Source organism: Sphaeramia orbicularis, chromosome 19, assembly GCF_902148855.1.
Source record: "Sphaeramia orbicularis chromosome 19, fSphaOr1.1, whole genome shotgun sequence".
NCBI classification, from domain to species: domain Eukaryota; kingdom Metazoa; phylum Chordata; class Actinopteri; order Kurtiformes; family Apogonidae; genus Sphaeramia; species Sphaeramia orbicularis.
The window spans coordinates 52,458,848-52,474,401 of NC_043975.1; the positions used below are offsets into that span (position 1 = coordinate 52,458,848).

At 43.1% G+C, this 15,554-nt stretch overlaps 1 protein-coding gene across 1 annotated transcript in view; it reads left to right on the forward strand.

Annotated features, from left to right (window-relative positions):
- The first annotated feature begins 7,290 nt into the window (after positions 1 to 7,290).
- The window catches only part of LOC115439494 (voltage-dependent T-type calcium channel subunit alpha-1G-like), a 107,867-nt gene continuing 99,603 nt past the window's right edge, over positions 7,291 to 15,554 (forward strand). The window contains exon 1 of the mRNA XM_030163308.1: positions 7,291 to 7,311. Coding sequence (XP_030019168.1) covers positions 7,291 to 7,311 — 21 coding nt within the window. The remainder of the gene's footprint in view (positions 7,312 to 15,554) is intronic.

Genomic DNA, 15,554 nt, shown 5'->3' on the forward strand with positions numbered 1-15,554 from the left:
AGTTTGTGGCTCACACGTTTTGTTCAGTAGAAGTAAAAACACACATGCTCCTCTTAATCTCCAGCCACTTCCTGTTTTATTTTCTTACTTCCTGTTCCATGTGCGTCCTACCCTTAACTCCTCCAACTTTACTACGCACTAACACTTGCGGTACAAGCTGCATTTTACTCTTTTATGGCCGGTACCGGCCGGACCGGACCGGACCGGTAAGACTTAGGCGTAGGATTGAATGAGGAAAACCAGCGTTCCCCTCCTGGGTAATGGCATGTGGATGATATTCATGTTGATTAATATTAATGAGCCATGTGGGTCTAAGCTAACCTGAACCTACAGTATTCCTAACTAAATGTGCTAGCTCGGGTTTAGCCACACTTTAGCTGGTATATGCCTTCTGTTTCCATGGAAACTAGTAGAACACATGTTTTTTGCCTATTTATGGAAGAAATTTTAATTTCTGATATTGGTTCAGTATAGTTTTTTCAACAGTGAGACTCTTTAGGTGACATTAATTTCATCTGTGGTCTCTGATAATTGAAGAGGTAAATATTATTGTATTTGCACATTGTTACAGGTGCAGAGGGAGATAATTAACCATATGTCACTTTGATACCTCTGAGTCACTGTATAAAAACACATAATGTTAATTTGCACTTTGTGCAATTCAAGCCATTTAATTTCTTTCAATTAAAAGTGCAATTTTAATATTTTGATCCTCAGATGTGTTGTTGGTTACCAGGATAACTAGATTTATGAGTCCTTGAATATATGTACAATGGGAGAAAAAGTAAAGAACTATATATATGTATATATATATATATATATATATATATATATATATATATATATATATATATATATATATATATATATGTATGTATATATATATATATATATATATATATATATATATATATATATATATACATATGAAATGTAAATCTAAAATATAATATAAAATATGACAGTATATGACTGTATTTACAGTTTGCTAACTGAAAGTAAACACTCGGAATACTGGAGATAGTAATATTTCGTTGTTCAACTAAACCTATTTGAAAATATAATTTGAGCTAATTAATACAACAGTGTTGTAAATTGGTCATTGTTAAGGAGGACTAAGAAACCACTTGTGGTTTATATTGTGTTTAAATATAACATGTTCTTACCTGTCTATAGGACAGCTTTATGCTGCTATGGTTCCAATCTCCCAATTGGAGTCACGTTCAGCTGAGCAGTCGACATGAGGAACATGATGTGATGAGTTCATGTCACTGATTTAGATCCACATGTGACACCCAGATCCTCAGAGATCCACAGATTCCCTGATTGAGGTTGGTGATGAGCCCCATTAAATGCTGAACAGATGGACCTTCTCCATGGATTGTATGGTAGGACAAAAACAAACGGGCCTCAGGGCATAAGGACTTGACTTGAAAGGATTTTTTATTTTTTTTGGCAAAATGTATAATTTTCCATATTCTGTTTGTCATACAGACCATTTGGAAATGTCCGATTTTTCATACTCTGGGCTGATTCAAGTGTTCATACATATGTAACCTTTATTCTTGCCAGGCACAGTACTGATATTTAAACTAATGATTCTTAAACCATAAGGTCTTCTGATACTGGTCCTGATATCATTCATGGAGCTGAAAATGTCTAAACTGTTCTCTATTCCTCAACCATAGTAAGGGTCTCAGTGGTGTTTGTAGAATGGACAAGTGGGCAGTGGATGCAGTGATGGGTTCAGCACCCCGCTATGGGGGAAGCCAATACTTAGCAGGATAGTGCAGAAGATATAGGACTTGACAATTAGTGAGATGTTTTTTTAGTCTTTAATCCAGGTGCATATAATTAAAACTATAGATCTACTACTGTGATATCTGTATTTATCCATCACACCATTGTACAACTGTTTAAAAGTATTTAAAACTATAGATCTACTACTGTGATATCTGTATTTATCCATCACACCATTGTACAACTGTTTAAAAGTATTTAACCATCACCACCTGTAGGGGGCGAAAGAGAGCAGAAGTGGTTAAATACTTTTCAACAATAGGGGGCGATAGTGAGCAGAAGTTTAGAAGTGTGTGTGTGTGTAAAATGGGTCTCTGTACACACAAAATACACACATAACTCAAATTACTATTTTTCTGAGGACCGAGCTGAAACTTTGAGGGAAGCTTAAAAACAGCCTCTGGAGGCTGTTTAAGGGAAAAAAAAGTGAGGACCGGCCTAAATGTCCTCACTTCGTAAAATGGTCCTCACTCCAAAGGTTAAAAACTTGCGCTGGTCCTCACAATGATGGAAATACAAACACACACACACACACACACACCTACACACACACACACACACACACACACACACACACACTGTGCATCACTGACAGTCTGAAGCAGAGCCCCGCATCCCGTTTAGATTAGATCACATCAGATTAGGCCACATTACATTAGTGCTAACCAGATTACACTACTGCTCATGGAACACACTGGAGCTCCTCGTACTCCTGCAGACGCATGACCTCCTGCACTGACATCAGCACACAACAGACACATCAGCACACAACAGACACAGACGTCAGCACACAACAGACACATCAGCCTAGAACAGACACAGACATCAGCCCAGAACAGACACATCAGCACACAACAGACACATCAGCCCACAACAGACACAGACATCAGCCCAGAACAGACACATCAGCACACAACAGACACATCAGCACACAACAGACACAGACATCAGCCCAGAACAGACACATCAGCACACAACAGACACATCAGCACACAACAGACACATCAGCACACAACAGACACAGACGTCAGCACACAACAGACACATCAGCCTAGAACAGACACAGACATCAGCCCAGAACAGACACATCAGCACACAACAGACACATCAGCCCACAACAGACACAGACATCAGCCCAGAACAGACACATCAGCACACAACAGACACATCAGCACACAACAGACACAGACATCAGCCCAGAACAGACACATCAGCACACAACAGACACATCAGCACACAACAGACACATCAGCACACAACAGACACAGACGTCAGCACACAACAGACACATCAGCCTAGAACAGACACAGACATCAGCCCAGAACAGACACATCAGCACACAACAGACACATCAGCCCACAACAGACACATCAGCACACAACAGACACAGACATCAGCCCAGAACAGACACATCAGCACACAACAGACACATCAGCCCAGAACAGACACAGACATCAGCCCAGAACAGACACATCAGCACACAACAGACACATCAGCCCACAACAGACACATCAGCCCGCAACAGACACAGACATCAGCACACAACAGACACATCAGCACACAACAGACACATCAGCACACAACAGACACAGACGTCAGCACACAACAGACACATCAGCCTAGAACAGACACAGACATCAGCCCAGAACAGACACATCAGCACACAACAGACACATCAGCCCAGAACAGACACAGACATCAGCCCAGAACAGACACATCAGCACACAACAGACACATCAGCCCACAACAGACACATCAGCCCGCAACAGACACAGACATCAGCACACAACAGACACATCAGCCCACAACAGACACATCAGCCCGCAACAGACACAGACATCAGCACACAACAGACACATCAGCACACAACAGACACATCAGCACACAACAGACACATCAGCACACGACAGACACAGACGTCAGCACACAACAGACACATCAGCCTAGAACAGACACAGACATCAGCCCAGAACAGACACATCAGCACACAACAGACACATCAGCACACAACAGACACATCAGCACACAACAGACACAGACGTCAGCACACAACAGACACATCAGCCTAGAACAGACACAGACATCAGCCCAGAACAGACACATCAGCACACAACAGACACATCAGCCCACAACAGACACAGACATCAGCCCAGAACAGACACATCAGCACACAACAGACACATCAGCCCAGAACAGACACAGACATCAGCCCAGAACAGACACATCAGCACACAACAGACACATCAGCCCACAACAGACACATCAGCCCGCAACAGACACAGACATCAGCACACAACAGACACATCAGCACACAACAGACACATCAGCACACAACAGACACATCAGCCCACAACAGACACAGACATCAGCCCAGAACAGACACATCAGCACACAACAGACACATCAGCCCAGAACAGACACAGACATCAGCCCAGAACAGACACATCAGCACACAACAGACACATCAGCCCACAACAGACACATCAGCCCGCAACAGACACAGACATCAGCACACAACAGACACATCAGCACACAACAGACACATCAGCACACAACAGACACAGACGTCAGCACACAACAGACACATCAGCCTAGAACAGACACAGACATCAGCCCAGAACAGACACATCAGCACACAACAGACACATCAGCCCACAACAGACACAGACATCAGCCCACAACAGACACATCAGCACACAACAGACACACCAGCCCAGAACAGACACAGACATCAGCCCAGAACAGACACATCAGCACACAACAGACACATCAGCCCACAACAGACACATCAGCCCGCAACAGACACAGACATCAGCACACAACAGACACATCAGCACACAACAGACACATCAGCACACAACAGACACAGACGTCAGCACACAACAGACACATCAGCCTAGAACAGACACAGACATCAGCCCAGAACAGACACATCAGCACACAACAGACACATCAGCCCACAACAGACACAGACGTCAGCACACAACAGACACATCAGCCTAGAACAGACACAGACATCAGCCCAGAACAGACACATCAGCACACAACAGACACATCAGCCCACAACAGACACAGACATCAGCCCAGAACAGACACATCAGCACACAACAGACACACCAGCCCAGAACAGACACAGACATCAGCCCAGAACAGACACATCAGCACACAACAGACACATCAGCCCACAACAGACACATCAGCCCGCAACAGACACATCAGCACACAACAGACACAGACATCAGCCCAGAACAGACACATCAGCACACAACAGACACAGACATCAGCCCAGAACAGACACATCAGCACACAACAGACACATCAGCACACAACAGACACATCAGCACACAACAGACACATCAGCACACAACAGACACAGACGTCAGCCCAGAACAGACACATCAGCACACAACAGACACATCAGCCCAGAACAGACACAGACATCAGCCCAGAACAGACACATCAGCACACAACAGACACATCAGCCCACAACAGACACATCAGCACACAACAGACACAGACATCAGCCCAGAACAGACACATCAGCACACAACAGACACATCAGCACACAACAGACACAGACATCAGCACACAACAGACACATCAGCACACAACAGACACATCAGCACACAACAGACACATCAGCCCAGAACAGACACATCAGCACACAACAGACACATCAGCACACAACAGACACAGACATCAGCCCAGAACAGACACATCAGCACACAACAGACACATCAGCACACAACAGACACAGACATCAGCACACAACAGACACATCAGCACACAACAGACACATCAGCACACAACAGACACAGACATCAGCCCAGAACAGACACATCAGCACACAACAGACACATCAGCACACAACAGACACATCAGCACACAACAGACACATCAGCACACAACAGACACAGACGTCAGCACACAACAGACACATCAGCCTAGAACAGACACAGACATCAGCCCAGAACAGACACATCAGCACACAACAGACACATCAGCCCACAACAGACACAGACATCAGCCCAGAACAGACACATCAGCACACAACAGACACATCAGCCCAGAACAGACACAGACATCAGCCCAGAACAGACACATCAGCACACAACAGACACATCAGCCCACAACAGACACATCAGCCCACAACAGACACATCAGCCCACAACAGACACATCAGCACACAACAGACACAGACATCAGCCCAGAACAGACACATCAGCACACAACAGACACATCAGCACACAACAGACACAGACATCAGCACACAACAGACACATCAGCACACAACAGACACATCAGCACACAACAGACACATCAGCCCAGAACAGACACATCAGCACACAACAGACACATCAGCACACAACAGACACAGACATCAGCCCAGAACAGACACATCAGCACACAACAGACACATCAGCACACAACAGACACAGACATCAGCACACAACAGACACATCAGCACACAACAGACACAGACATCAGCCCAGAACAGACACATCAGCACACAACAGACACAGACATCAGCCCAGAACAGACACAGACATCAGCCCAGAACAGACACAGACATCAGCACACAACAGACAGTGGAAAAAGAAAAAAAAAACAGAAAAAAAACAAACCAGAGCGTCTTTGTCATTAGGACACACTTATGTCCCAGTAGGCGGAGCATTCACCTGCACAGCCGTTAGTTAATGAACACATGTGTGAGCATCCATGTGTGTGTGTGTGTGTGTGTGTGTGTGTGTGTGTGTGTCCTTATTGTCGTACACCTGTGTGTGTGTCCTTATTGTCGTACACCTGTGTGTGTGTCCTTATTGTTGTACACCTGTGTGTGTGTCCTTATTGTTGTACACCTGTGTGTGTGTCCTTATTGTTGTACACCTGTGTGTGTGTCCTTATTGTTGTACACCTGTGTGTGTGTCCTTATTGTCGTACACCTGTGTGTGTCCTTATTGTTGTACACCTGCGTGTGTGTCCTTATTGTCGTACACCTGTGTGTGTGTCCTGCAGACAAATGTGTGTGTTTCCACATTACTGCATGTGAGGGCATTCATCTGAAATAGCACACACACACACACACACACACACACACACACACACACACCTGAGTGCTCTTGTATTCAGTCACCCCTTTTGAACTTTTCTTAATTGTACACACGTGTGTGTGTGTGTGTGTGTGTGTGTGTGTGTGTGTTTTGCACTGCTGTACTTTGTCTGAGTGCAAAATGAATGGACACAATAAAGGGTCAGGATCAAAGGAACTGAGTGGCCTGTGTGTGTGTGTGTGTGTGTGTGTGTGTGTGTGTGTGTGTGTCAACCCCAGACAGACAGACAAACACACACACACACACACAGATGTATGAGACAAAAACAAAGAGGGGACCTGACCCCAGAAGGCTGTTTTCCAGGAGGTGCAGCTGCTCTTCAGATGGTTCCGTTAACATGGAACCAGTTCAGATACAGTCTGTGTGTCTGTAACTGGGGATGTACCCATACCAGTGTCAGGTATCAGCTCCGATACTCAGTGTGTGTACTCGTATTCATACTCGTAAAAGTAATCCGATACAAATGCAGCGATCCCACTTGTGTCCGTGTGCCATTCCCAGTTCAGTGCAGCAGGTACGAGGAGGAGGAAGAATGTGTGAGTGTGAAGAGTGTGGAGATGGAACCAAAGAAATGATCAGAGTAACACTGACAGTAGCGTTCACACACAGATACAGACGCAGCCTTCTGTCTGTAATCTGACTACATTCATCTGTTTTCCAGCTGATGGAGGATGAGTACCCAGACACAGAATACCAGTGGGAGTACGGAGCGGTGCGGACCGCCGCCAGCGGAAGTGAAAACCAAACCTGTCACTCATTTGTCTTTTCTCTTCCTGCTGAAGCTAAACTTTTAAACCTTACAGAGAAAACACTAACATTAGTATCACAGTAGTGTTCCTCTGTCGTCTACAGGTTTGGTATTACTGACTTTCTTCTTCTTCTTCTCATTAAACTTTCCTCTTCTTCGTGGTATTTGTCCAGTATGGTTAATTCAGAGCGGCGCCCCCTGGTGGATTAACTGACAAACGCTCATTCCAACACATTAAATGTCAGTAGCAGCACTTTGTTCCAGTCAGACTAATGACAACGACAATAAAGCACATTTACAAAAGGAACTAACAACTGGAATGGGATTACTAAGGACTAGGATCAGTACTAGGTATTGGCAAGTACTCAAATGGAAGTACTCGTACTCGGTCTGGTATGGGTGCATCCCTAGTAATTCCCTTCAACATGACATTGTAGCACTTCCTTTATCAATAACACTGAAAACCGTCGGTGGGACATGAACAGGTCAGTGTGAAGTCATGACTTGGTCCTGGTTTTGGTGGTTTTAACTTCAACACTAACTTAGATTTCTTTATACATCACATCTTTCAGTCTTATTGCACATACATGTACTATTGAATGTACACTGATCCACTGTTTCCGGATTAGTTTGAGAACATTCTTGTCCTTCTTAAAGTGTCTTGGATTCAATGGAAAATCCAGTGTCATCGTGATTTCCACTGTGTAGCTGCAACTGGAGTGTAAAATAAAAAACAAATCTTGAAATATTACCAAATAGTTTTAACTCTTGGGAGAGGAGGAAAAGTTGATGAACTGTGAGGTAAATGTGAGTAAATGCAGCACAACCACATTTGTTTTTGCAGATTTTCTGAATATTCTGTTGAAAATCAGTGATGTGTCTGAACGGATTCTCACCTAATGACAAAACCACTGAAATGATCTGTGGAAAACTTGGGATTCTTGCAGAACAAACACAGTCTTAGAATATGATGCAGCAGAAGTAGTTTAAATGAGCTCAACCTTAAATATGTATGTCATTAAAATGAAACATATACTGTACATTCATATGAATCCAAAAACATGTTTTATAATCAAATATTGACAGGGCTCAGTTTACTGCACAATGACTGGATTGACTTTTCATGTCTTACACCAGAGCTGTCCAACTCATTCTGGTTCAGTTCCATATTCAGCCCAGTTTGATCTGCAGTGGGCCGGACCAGTAAAATAATGACTGAATAACCTAGAAATAAGGACAAATCCAAGTTTTTCTTTTTGTTTTAGTACAAAAAACCCCAATTAAATTATGAAAATATTTACATTTTACAAAAAAGCATGTGAATAACCTGAAAAAACAGAAATTTCATTTGAAAAATTAGTGCAATTTGAACTCTATTCTGCCTGGACTTCATATTTCTACATGTCCATTTCCACACAGTGTTCATAAACATTTAGGAAGAGACAGAATATTGTTCAAATGTTGGAGTTTGAACTAAAATGTGAACAGTTTCTCCAATATTCCATCTGTTATTATGAACCCAACTCCAGATCCCAGTGGATCCATAAATGCACCAAACATTTAGGAACAGACAGAATATTGTTCAAACTGCACATTTCAGGTTGTTCATTTTTGTTTTTATTTATTTATTTGCATTTTATTGTGAAAGAACAGTTTTGTACATGTAAATATTTTCACAGTGTAATCTTATCTTTTTCACTTACATTTTTTTCCACATAATTTTTCACAATGAAAATCTGTTGTTGTCATTATTTCTGGTTTATTGTGTTGTTCTTTTGACTGTAGATCCCATTGGTCTGTATGTGGAACCTGAACCAAAAGGATTTGTTCAACCTGGACTGTTCAGGTTCAGTTTTGCACTTTCATCCCACGGGCTGGAATAGAACCTTTGGCGGGCCAGGGACGCATGTTTGACACCTGTGTCTTCCATATGCTTTTAGATTTTGGATGCTCTACTTTACACTTCTAGTGAATAATTGTCACAGTATGGTATCAGTACTGGTAATACCTGAATACTTCTGCCACTTATCTTCAACATGAATTGCCCTCTAAGTGATGCATTGACTGCATTGTGTAGAGTTGCAGTTGCATCATATTTCCATTTGTTCCAGATCACAGGACAGGTGAGGTGTGTTTAATGGGACTGTAGCTGTACAACTTTGACTGGCTTCTTCATCCTTTGAATCTCATATGATGTGAGGTCATAGTGAGCGGCTGCAACATCCAAATCACATCAGTTTTTTGGTTTTAAAAGGTCTCAAAGGAGCCGGTTGTTTTCTCATGGACCAGAGGGAATATTTGGAAAAGCAATGACAACTTATTTTCCCATTTAGATTGAAGAGGATCAGTGACAACAAATGTAGTCGTTTGTTACAAGCTTCTGAAAATCTTGTTGAGTTGGAATCTAATCCTCTGAGTCCTGGTGTAATATTCAGTCTGGGTGTTGGTGGACTATGATCCATGCCTTTGGGCCAAGTGCTGCATTCAGGTCTGCAGGGAAAAATGACTTCATACCAAGCAATGACTTGTAAGTGGTAAGTTGGTCCAACTCAGCTGGGCTGTCAGGACTCTTTTATTCAAGTTTTTTTGTGGTTGTCTTTGATTGAATATGAATGAATGAATGAATGAATGAGCCGTTCTGCAGGTAGTTTTCAAACCCTGTTTTTCTCTTTAATCCGTACAGACCCAGTCCTATTTTTGTGCCAGTTCCCAGAAGAATTTTTCTCTCTATTTAACACTTCTTAAGTGATTTATCACCATTTATCATATTACCCTCTATAGTTAGCATTTTTCAGTGTAAATCATATATTTTCTATATTGAATTAATTTCCTATATTTGATTCAGATATTCATTAAAAAAAATCGGACCAATGGCCCTGTATCTTAGCGTCCAAATTCAAAGCTTAGGTAAATGTATCCAGATCCATTTCTTCTGCCCCAGTTCTGTGTATTTATTCTATTACAGAAATAGTCCATGTTCTGCTCATATTCAGTCAGATCTGTCAAAAATTCAAATTCACACTTGATATCATTGATACTGATTTATTGGATCAATCCACTTCCTATCTGTTAGAATGGGATATTTTTTCAAAGTGGCACCAAATGCAGAATCAGATCTGGATGGAAATAATGTCAGTCCCTTGTGCTGACATCATCATACAGAAGCTGTAGACCAAGTCTGAAGTCAATCAGAACTGGAGTTTGGGAGAAGAAGATGATTGAAAGTTTTGTAACAGACGACAGACCATGACAGACAACAACGGACGCCGCATGACAACAATAGCTTACGGCCTGTCGGCCGGTAAGCTAACCAGAGTTAATTCAAAGGTTATTATAGCAAAACAGAAACAACTGTAGAAAAAGTGACTTTTTCAGTCCAATCTGTCGTTAACTGAACATAAACCCAGAGTGTCCATCCACTGTCATTGGTCCAACTCCATGGGCTTTACTGGTGAATCAGTGTTGTAGAAGATGAGAGTGTTTCCATGGTAACTACAGAGCCTCTGAATGTCCAAATGGGTCATATGTGACTAACGAGTTGACCCAAGGGGATCCGTGGGTTCTAGATGTGGTGCTTTTTATGCTGTTGTGTGTTTGTGCATTCTGTACCACATTTGTCCAGCAGTCACTGCCAAAGTGTTCTGGCCATGGCAGTGGGACTGTAAGGATAGTGTACTCCAAAACTACTAACATCTCCCAAAATACTCATCCTATCAACTTGGCATTTTCACTACTGTCTTCTTTAACCAAACATGCGTAAGTATTCTGAACTGCAGCAGTCAGCTGTCTGAATTTTTGTGTGAATCCTCGGAACACACACACACACACACACACACACAGAGGCCACTTGGCTTTTATAATATAGATGACCATGAGAAGATGAGAAACTGCATTTCACACCAACTGTTTCTATGTATTCATAGGGTGAGTGGCTCAACAGCTGTTAAACACTACAGCTCAGTAGACGCTTTTGGTCGCTGAGGTTTGGGTCTTTATGGGTTAAAGTAAAATATGAGTCCATTTCCTGTCCAACTGTCCAAATACAGTTTTTATCAGTGGATTGGACAACTGAGTCTCATTGAAAATGATTTATATATATATTTATAGGGAATTGGATTGTTTTAATACATGTAAATATTCTTTATTAAACATTAAAAAGTAAAAAAAAAGCCAAATCTCATGTAAAGTTAGGGCAAAAAACTGTATTTGAATTATGGAAAATTACTGTATTTTTATGAGATGGTTTTTTTTCTGTTATTTTACAATATTTTTTCGGTGCCCCTGCTGCCAGAATAATACTGGTTTTTTTTAGTTTTTTTAAATTTTTTAAAATTTTTTTACAGTGTATAAAAAAAAACCACTCGACATAAGAACAAACACAAACTTCCTAAAAGGATGTAACTTTAGAGATTTTATTTCTACTGGTTTAATGACAGCAAAACGAACAAACAGAATCATCTTATCACAAAACACAGTAGACCTAGAATAACCAAAATCATGTTCTTTTAAGACATTCACATGACAAATGATATTTTAAATCTTTTCACGTTCTATTCATGAATGTTTTTATTTTCTACACTTACCTCGTTGCTCAATGGAAGCGATGACAAGAAACTGAGGTGCTCGCCATTTTGGCAGGTTGTGGAAACGAAGTATTCGAAAACTGCAAAAGATACATCCAGGGCTTTTTGTCCCAAAGTGCCAGCCATTAGGGAAGTGCAACACTGGAACAGAGGAATGACACTGTCTTTGCATCGACTCAGGTGTTCAGGGTAGGGGAGTGCACACTGTTCCTTTAAGCCAGGGCTGTTCAACTCATGTTAGTTCAGCTCCACATTCAGCTCAATCTGATCTGCAGTGGGCCCAACCAGTGAAATAATAACAGAATAATGTAGAAATAATGTCAACTTTAAACTTTTCTCTATGTTTTAGAGCGAAAAAAAGTAAATTTACATTATGAACAGGTTTCCATCTACAAACTATCCTTTCATACAATGTGAATAACATGAACAAACTGAAAAAAATCAGTGTAATTTGAACACTATTCTGCTTCAGTTTATCATTTCTACATGTTCATTATAACGTACAGATCACAGTGGATCTACAAACACACAACATTTAATAACAGAGAATATTGGTACAATTGTACTGACTTCTCTGAAGACATTTCAGGTTGTTCATATTTGTTCAAGTTATTCACATTTTTTGTGAAATCATACTTTGTTTTAGTAAATACATGAAAATATTTACATTTACAAACAGAAAAATTTGGAGTTGTCCTTATTTCTCTGTTCTTCTGATAGTGTTTGACTGGTCCTGCCCACTGCAGATTGAACTGCTCTGAATGTGGAACCTGAAATAAAAGCATTGGTAAAATCTTAGTGTAATTTTTTCATTTCCCAACTTCATCCCAGGGCTGGACTGGACCCTTTGATGGGCCGGACTGGACCCTTTGGTGGGCCGGACTGGACCCTTTGATGGGCCGGACTGGACCCTTTGGTGGGCCGGACTGGACCCTTTGATGGGCCGGACTGGACCCTTTGGTGGGCCGGACTGGACCCTTTGGTGGGCCGGACTGGACCCTTTGGTGGGCCGGACTGGACCCTTTGGTGGGCCGGACTGGACCCTTTGGACCCTTTGGTGGGCCGGACTGGACCCTTTGGTGGGCCGGACTGGACCCTTTGGTGGGCCGGACTGGACCCTTTGGTGGGCTGGACTGGACCCTTTTGATGGGCCGGACTGGACCCTTTGGTGGGCCGGACTGGACCCTTTGGTGGGCCGGACTGGACCCTTTGGTGGGCCGGACTGGACCCTTTGGTGGGCCGGACTGGACCCTTTTGGTGGGCCGGACTGGACCCTTTGGTGGGCCGGACTGGACCCTTTGGTGGGCCGGACTGGACCCTTCGATGGGCCGGACTGGACCCTTCGATGGGCCGGACTGGACCCTTTTGATGGGCCGGACTGGACCCTTTGGTGGGCCGGACTGGACCCTTTGGTGGGCCGGACTGGACCCTTTGATGGGCCGGACTGGACCCTTTGGTGGGCCGGACTGGACCCTTTTGATGGGCCGGACTGGACCCTTTGGTGGGCCGGACTGGACCCTTTGGTGGGCCGGACTGGACCCTTTTGATGGGCCGGACTGGACCCTTTGGTGGGCCGGACTGGACCCTTTGGTGGGCCGGACTGGACCCTTTGATGGGCCGGACTGGACCCTTTGGTGGGCCGGACTGGACCCTTTGGTGGGCCGGATTTGGCCCCTGGGCCGCGTGTTTGACACCTGTGACTTAAGCTAAAAAATGAGCCTATTTGAGACATGATAGGTGGAACTTCAACTTTTAACACTGATGTTCACTTTGGCTCGGCTCTAACATTTGAATGGGACAAATTGCCCGTTTATGGGCTCCAGACAAACTGGTGCCATTGGAGCCGTCCTTCAGCTGGTCATGTTGGTCTGTGTTCTGTGTTCAGAGTTCACTAATGGCTGCTTAAACAGTCGTGGTGTGGAGTGTTTACTGCCCAGGACAGACTTAAGGACACAGTGTGTTTACAGGACATTACATTAGCTCCTGCTCCAGCTTGGGGATAAGAGTTTCCTCCAGAACCATCACTCTATTTATATCACAAGTGTCAAACCAAGGTTCTAATAGTTTTGGATTTTTCATTATAGTTTAGTTTTATTTAGTTTTGACTTTTTTTTTTCTCTAATTCAGTTTGTTTTAATTACTTTTTGGAGCAGGTTTGCTAGTTTTTATTAGTTTTTGTTATTTTCTAAATGCTTAGTTTTAGTTTAGTTTTAGCTTTTTCATATTTTTTATCTTCTAAATAATAATTTAAATATTTTTTTTATCTTCTTCAAATAAATCCCAGACAGGACTCTGCTGTTTTCTCCCAACTTTAGTCTCTATGTTTCCAGGTAGAGTGAGAATGAGAAACAGACTTTAAAGGCCAAGTGACGACAAGTGACGGATTGTTAAATATAGTGCCAGCAGCTAAAATTGCTCGAGGGAAATAAATCGATTTCATATCAATCCGACATTGACAAAGACAAAAACGAAGGGAGTTTTATCCATAATTTTTATATGTTTTAGTTAGTTTTGTAAACACACAATACAGTTTCAGTTAAGGCGTCCATACACTGTGCGATTTTACAGACCATTTCTCACTGGTGCTTCTCTTTCTGGGATGGGTGTTGGATGCAGTAGGACTGACAGCCCATACTGTCCACGTCTGGACAACCAGTTCCTGCACCAAACACCTGGTCGTCTTTTCTTCTGTTTTCATTCCTCACAGATAATGGCACATGTTACCAAAGCAGCTCGTTGGTTTTTGTTTAGCACTACCATTTGGTGACTCACACCAATACACAATTGTCTATGCACTTCCAGATTCCTTGGTATTTGAATGTTGTATTTCCTGATCCAACACTGGAACGTGTGGTGCGTCCTCTGGTGTATGGTCCTACAGTGTGGTGCGTCCTCTGGTGTATGGTCCTACAGTGTGGTGCATCCTCTGGTGTAGGGTCCTACAGTGTGGTGCGTCCTCTGGTGTATGGTCCTACAGTGTGGTGCGTCCTCTGGTGTAGGGTCCTACAGTGTGGTGCGTCCTCTGGTGTATGGTCCAACAGTGTGGTGCGTCCTCTGGTGTAGGGTCCTACAGTGTGGTGCGTCCTCTGGTGTATGGTCCTACAGTGTGGTGCGTCCTCTGGCGCATGGTCCAACAGTGTGGTGCGTCCTCTGGTGTATGGTCCTACAGTGTGGTGCATCCTCTGGTGTATGGTCCTACAGTGTGGTGCATCCTCTGGTGTATGGTCCTACAGTGTGGTGCATCCTCTGGTGTATGGTCCTACAGTGTGGTGCGTCCTCTGGTGTATGGTCCTACAGTGTGAGAACATGAAT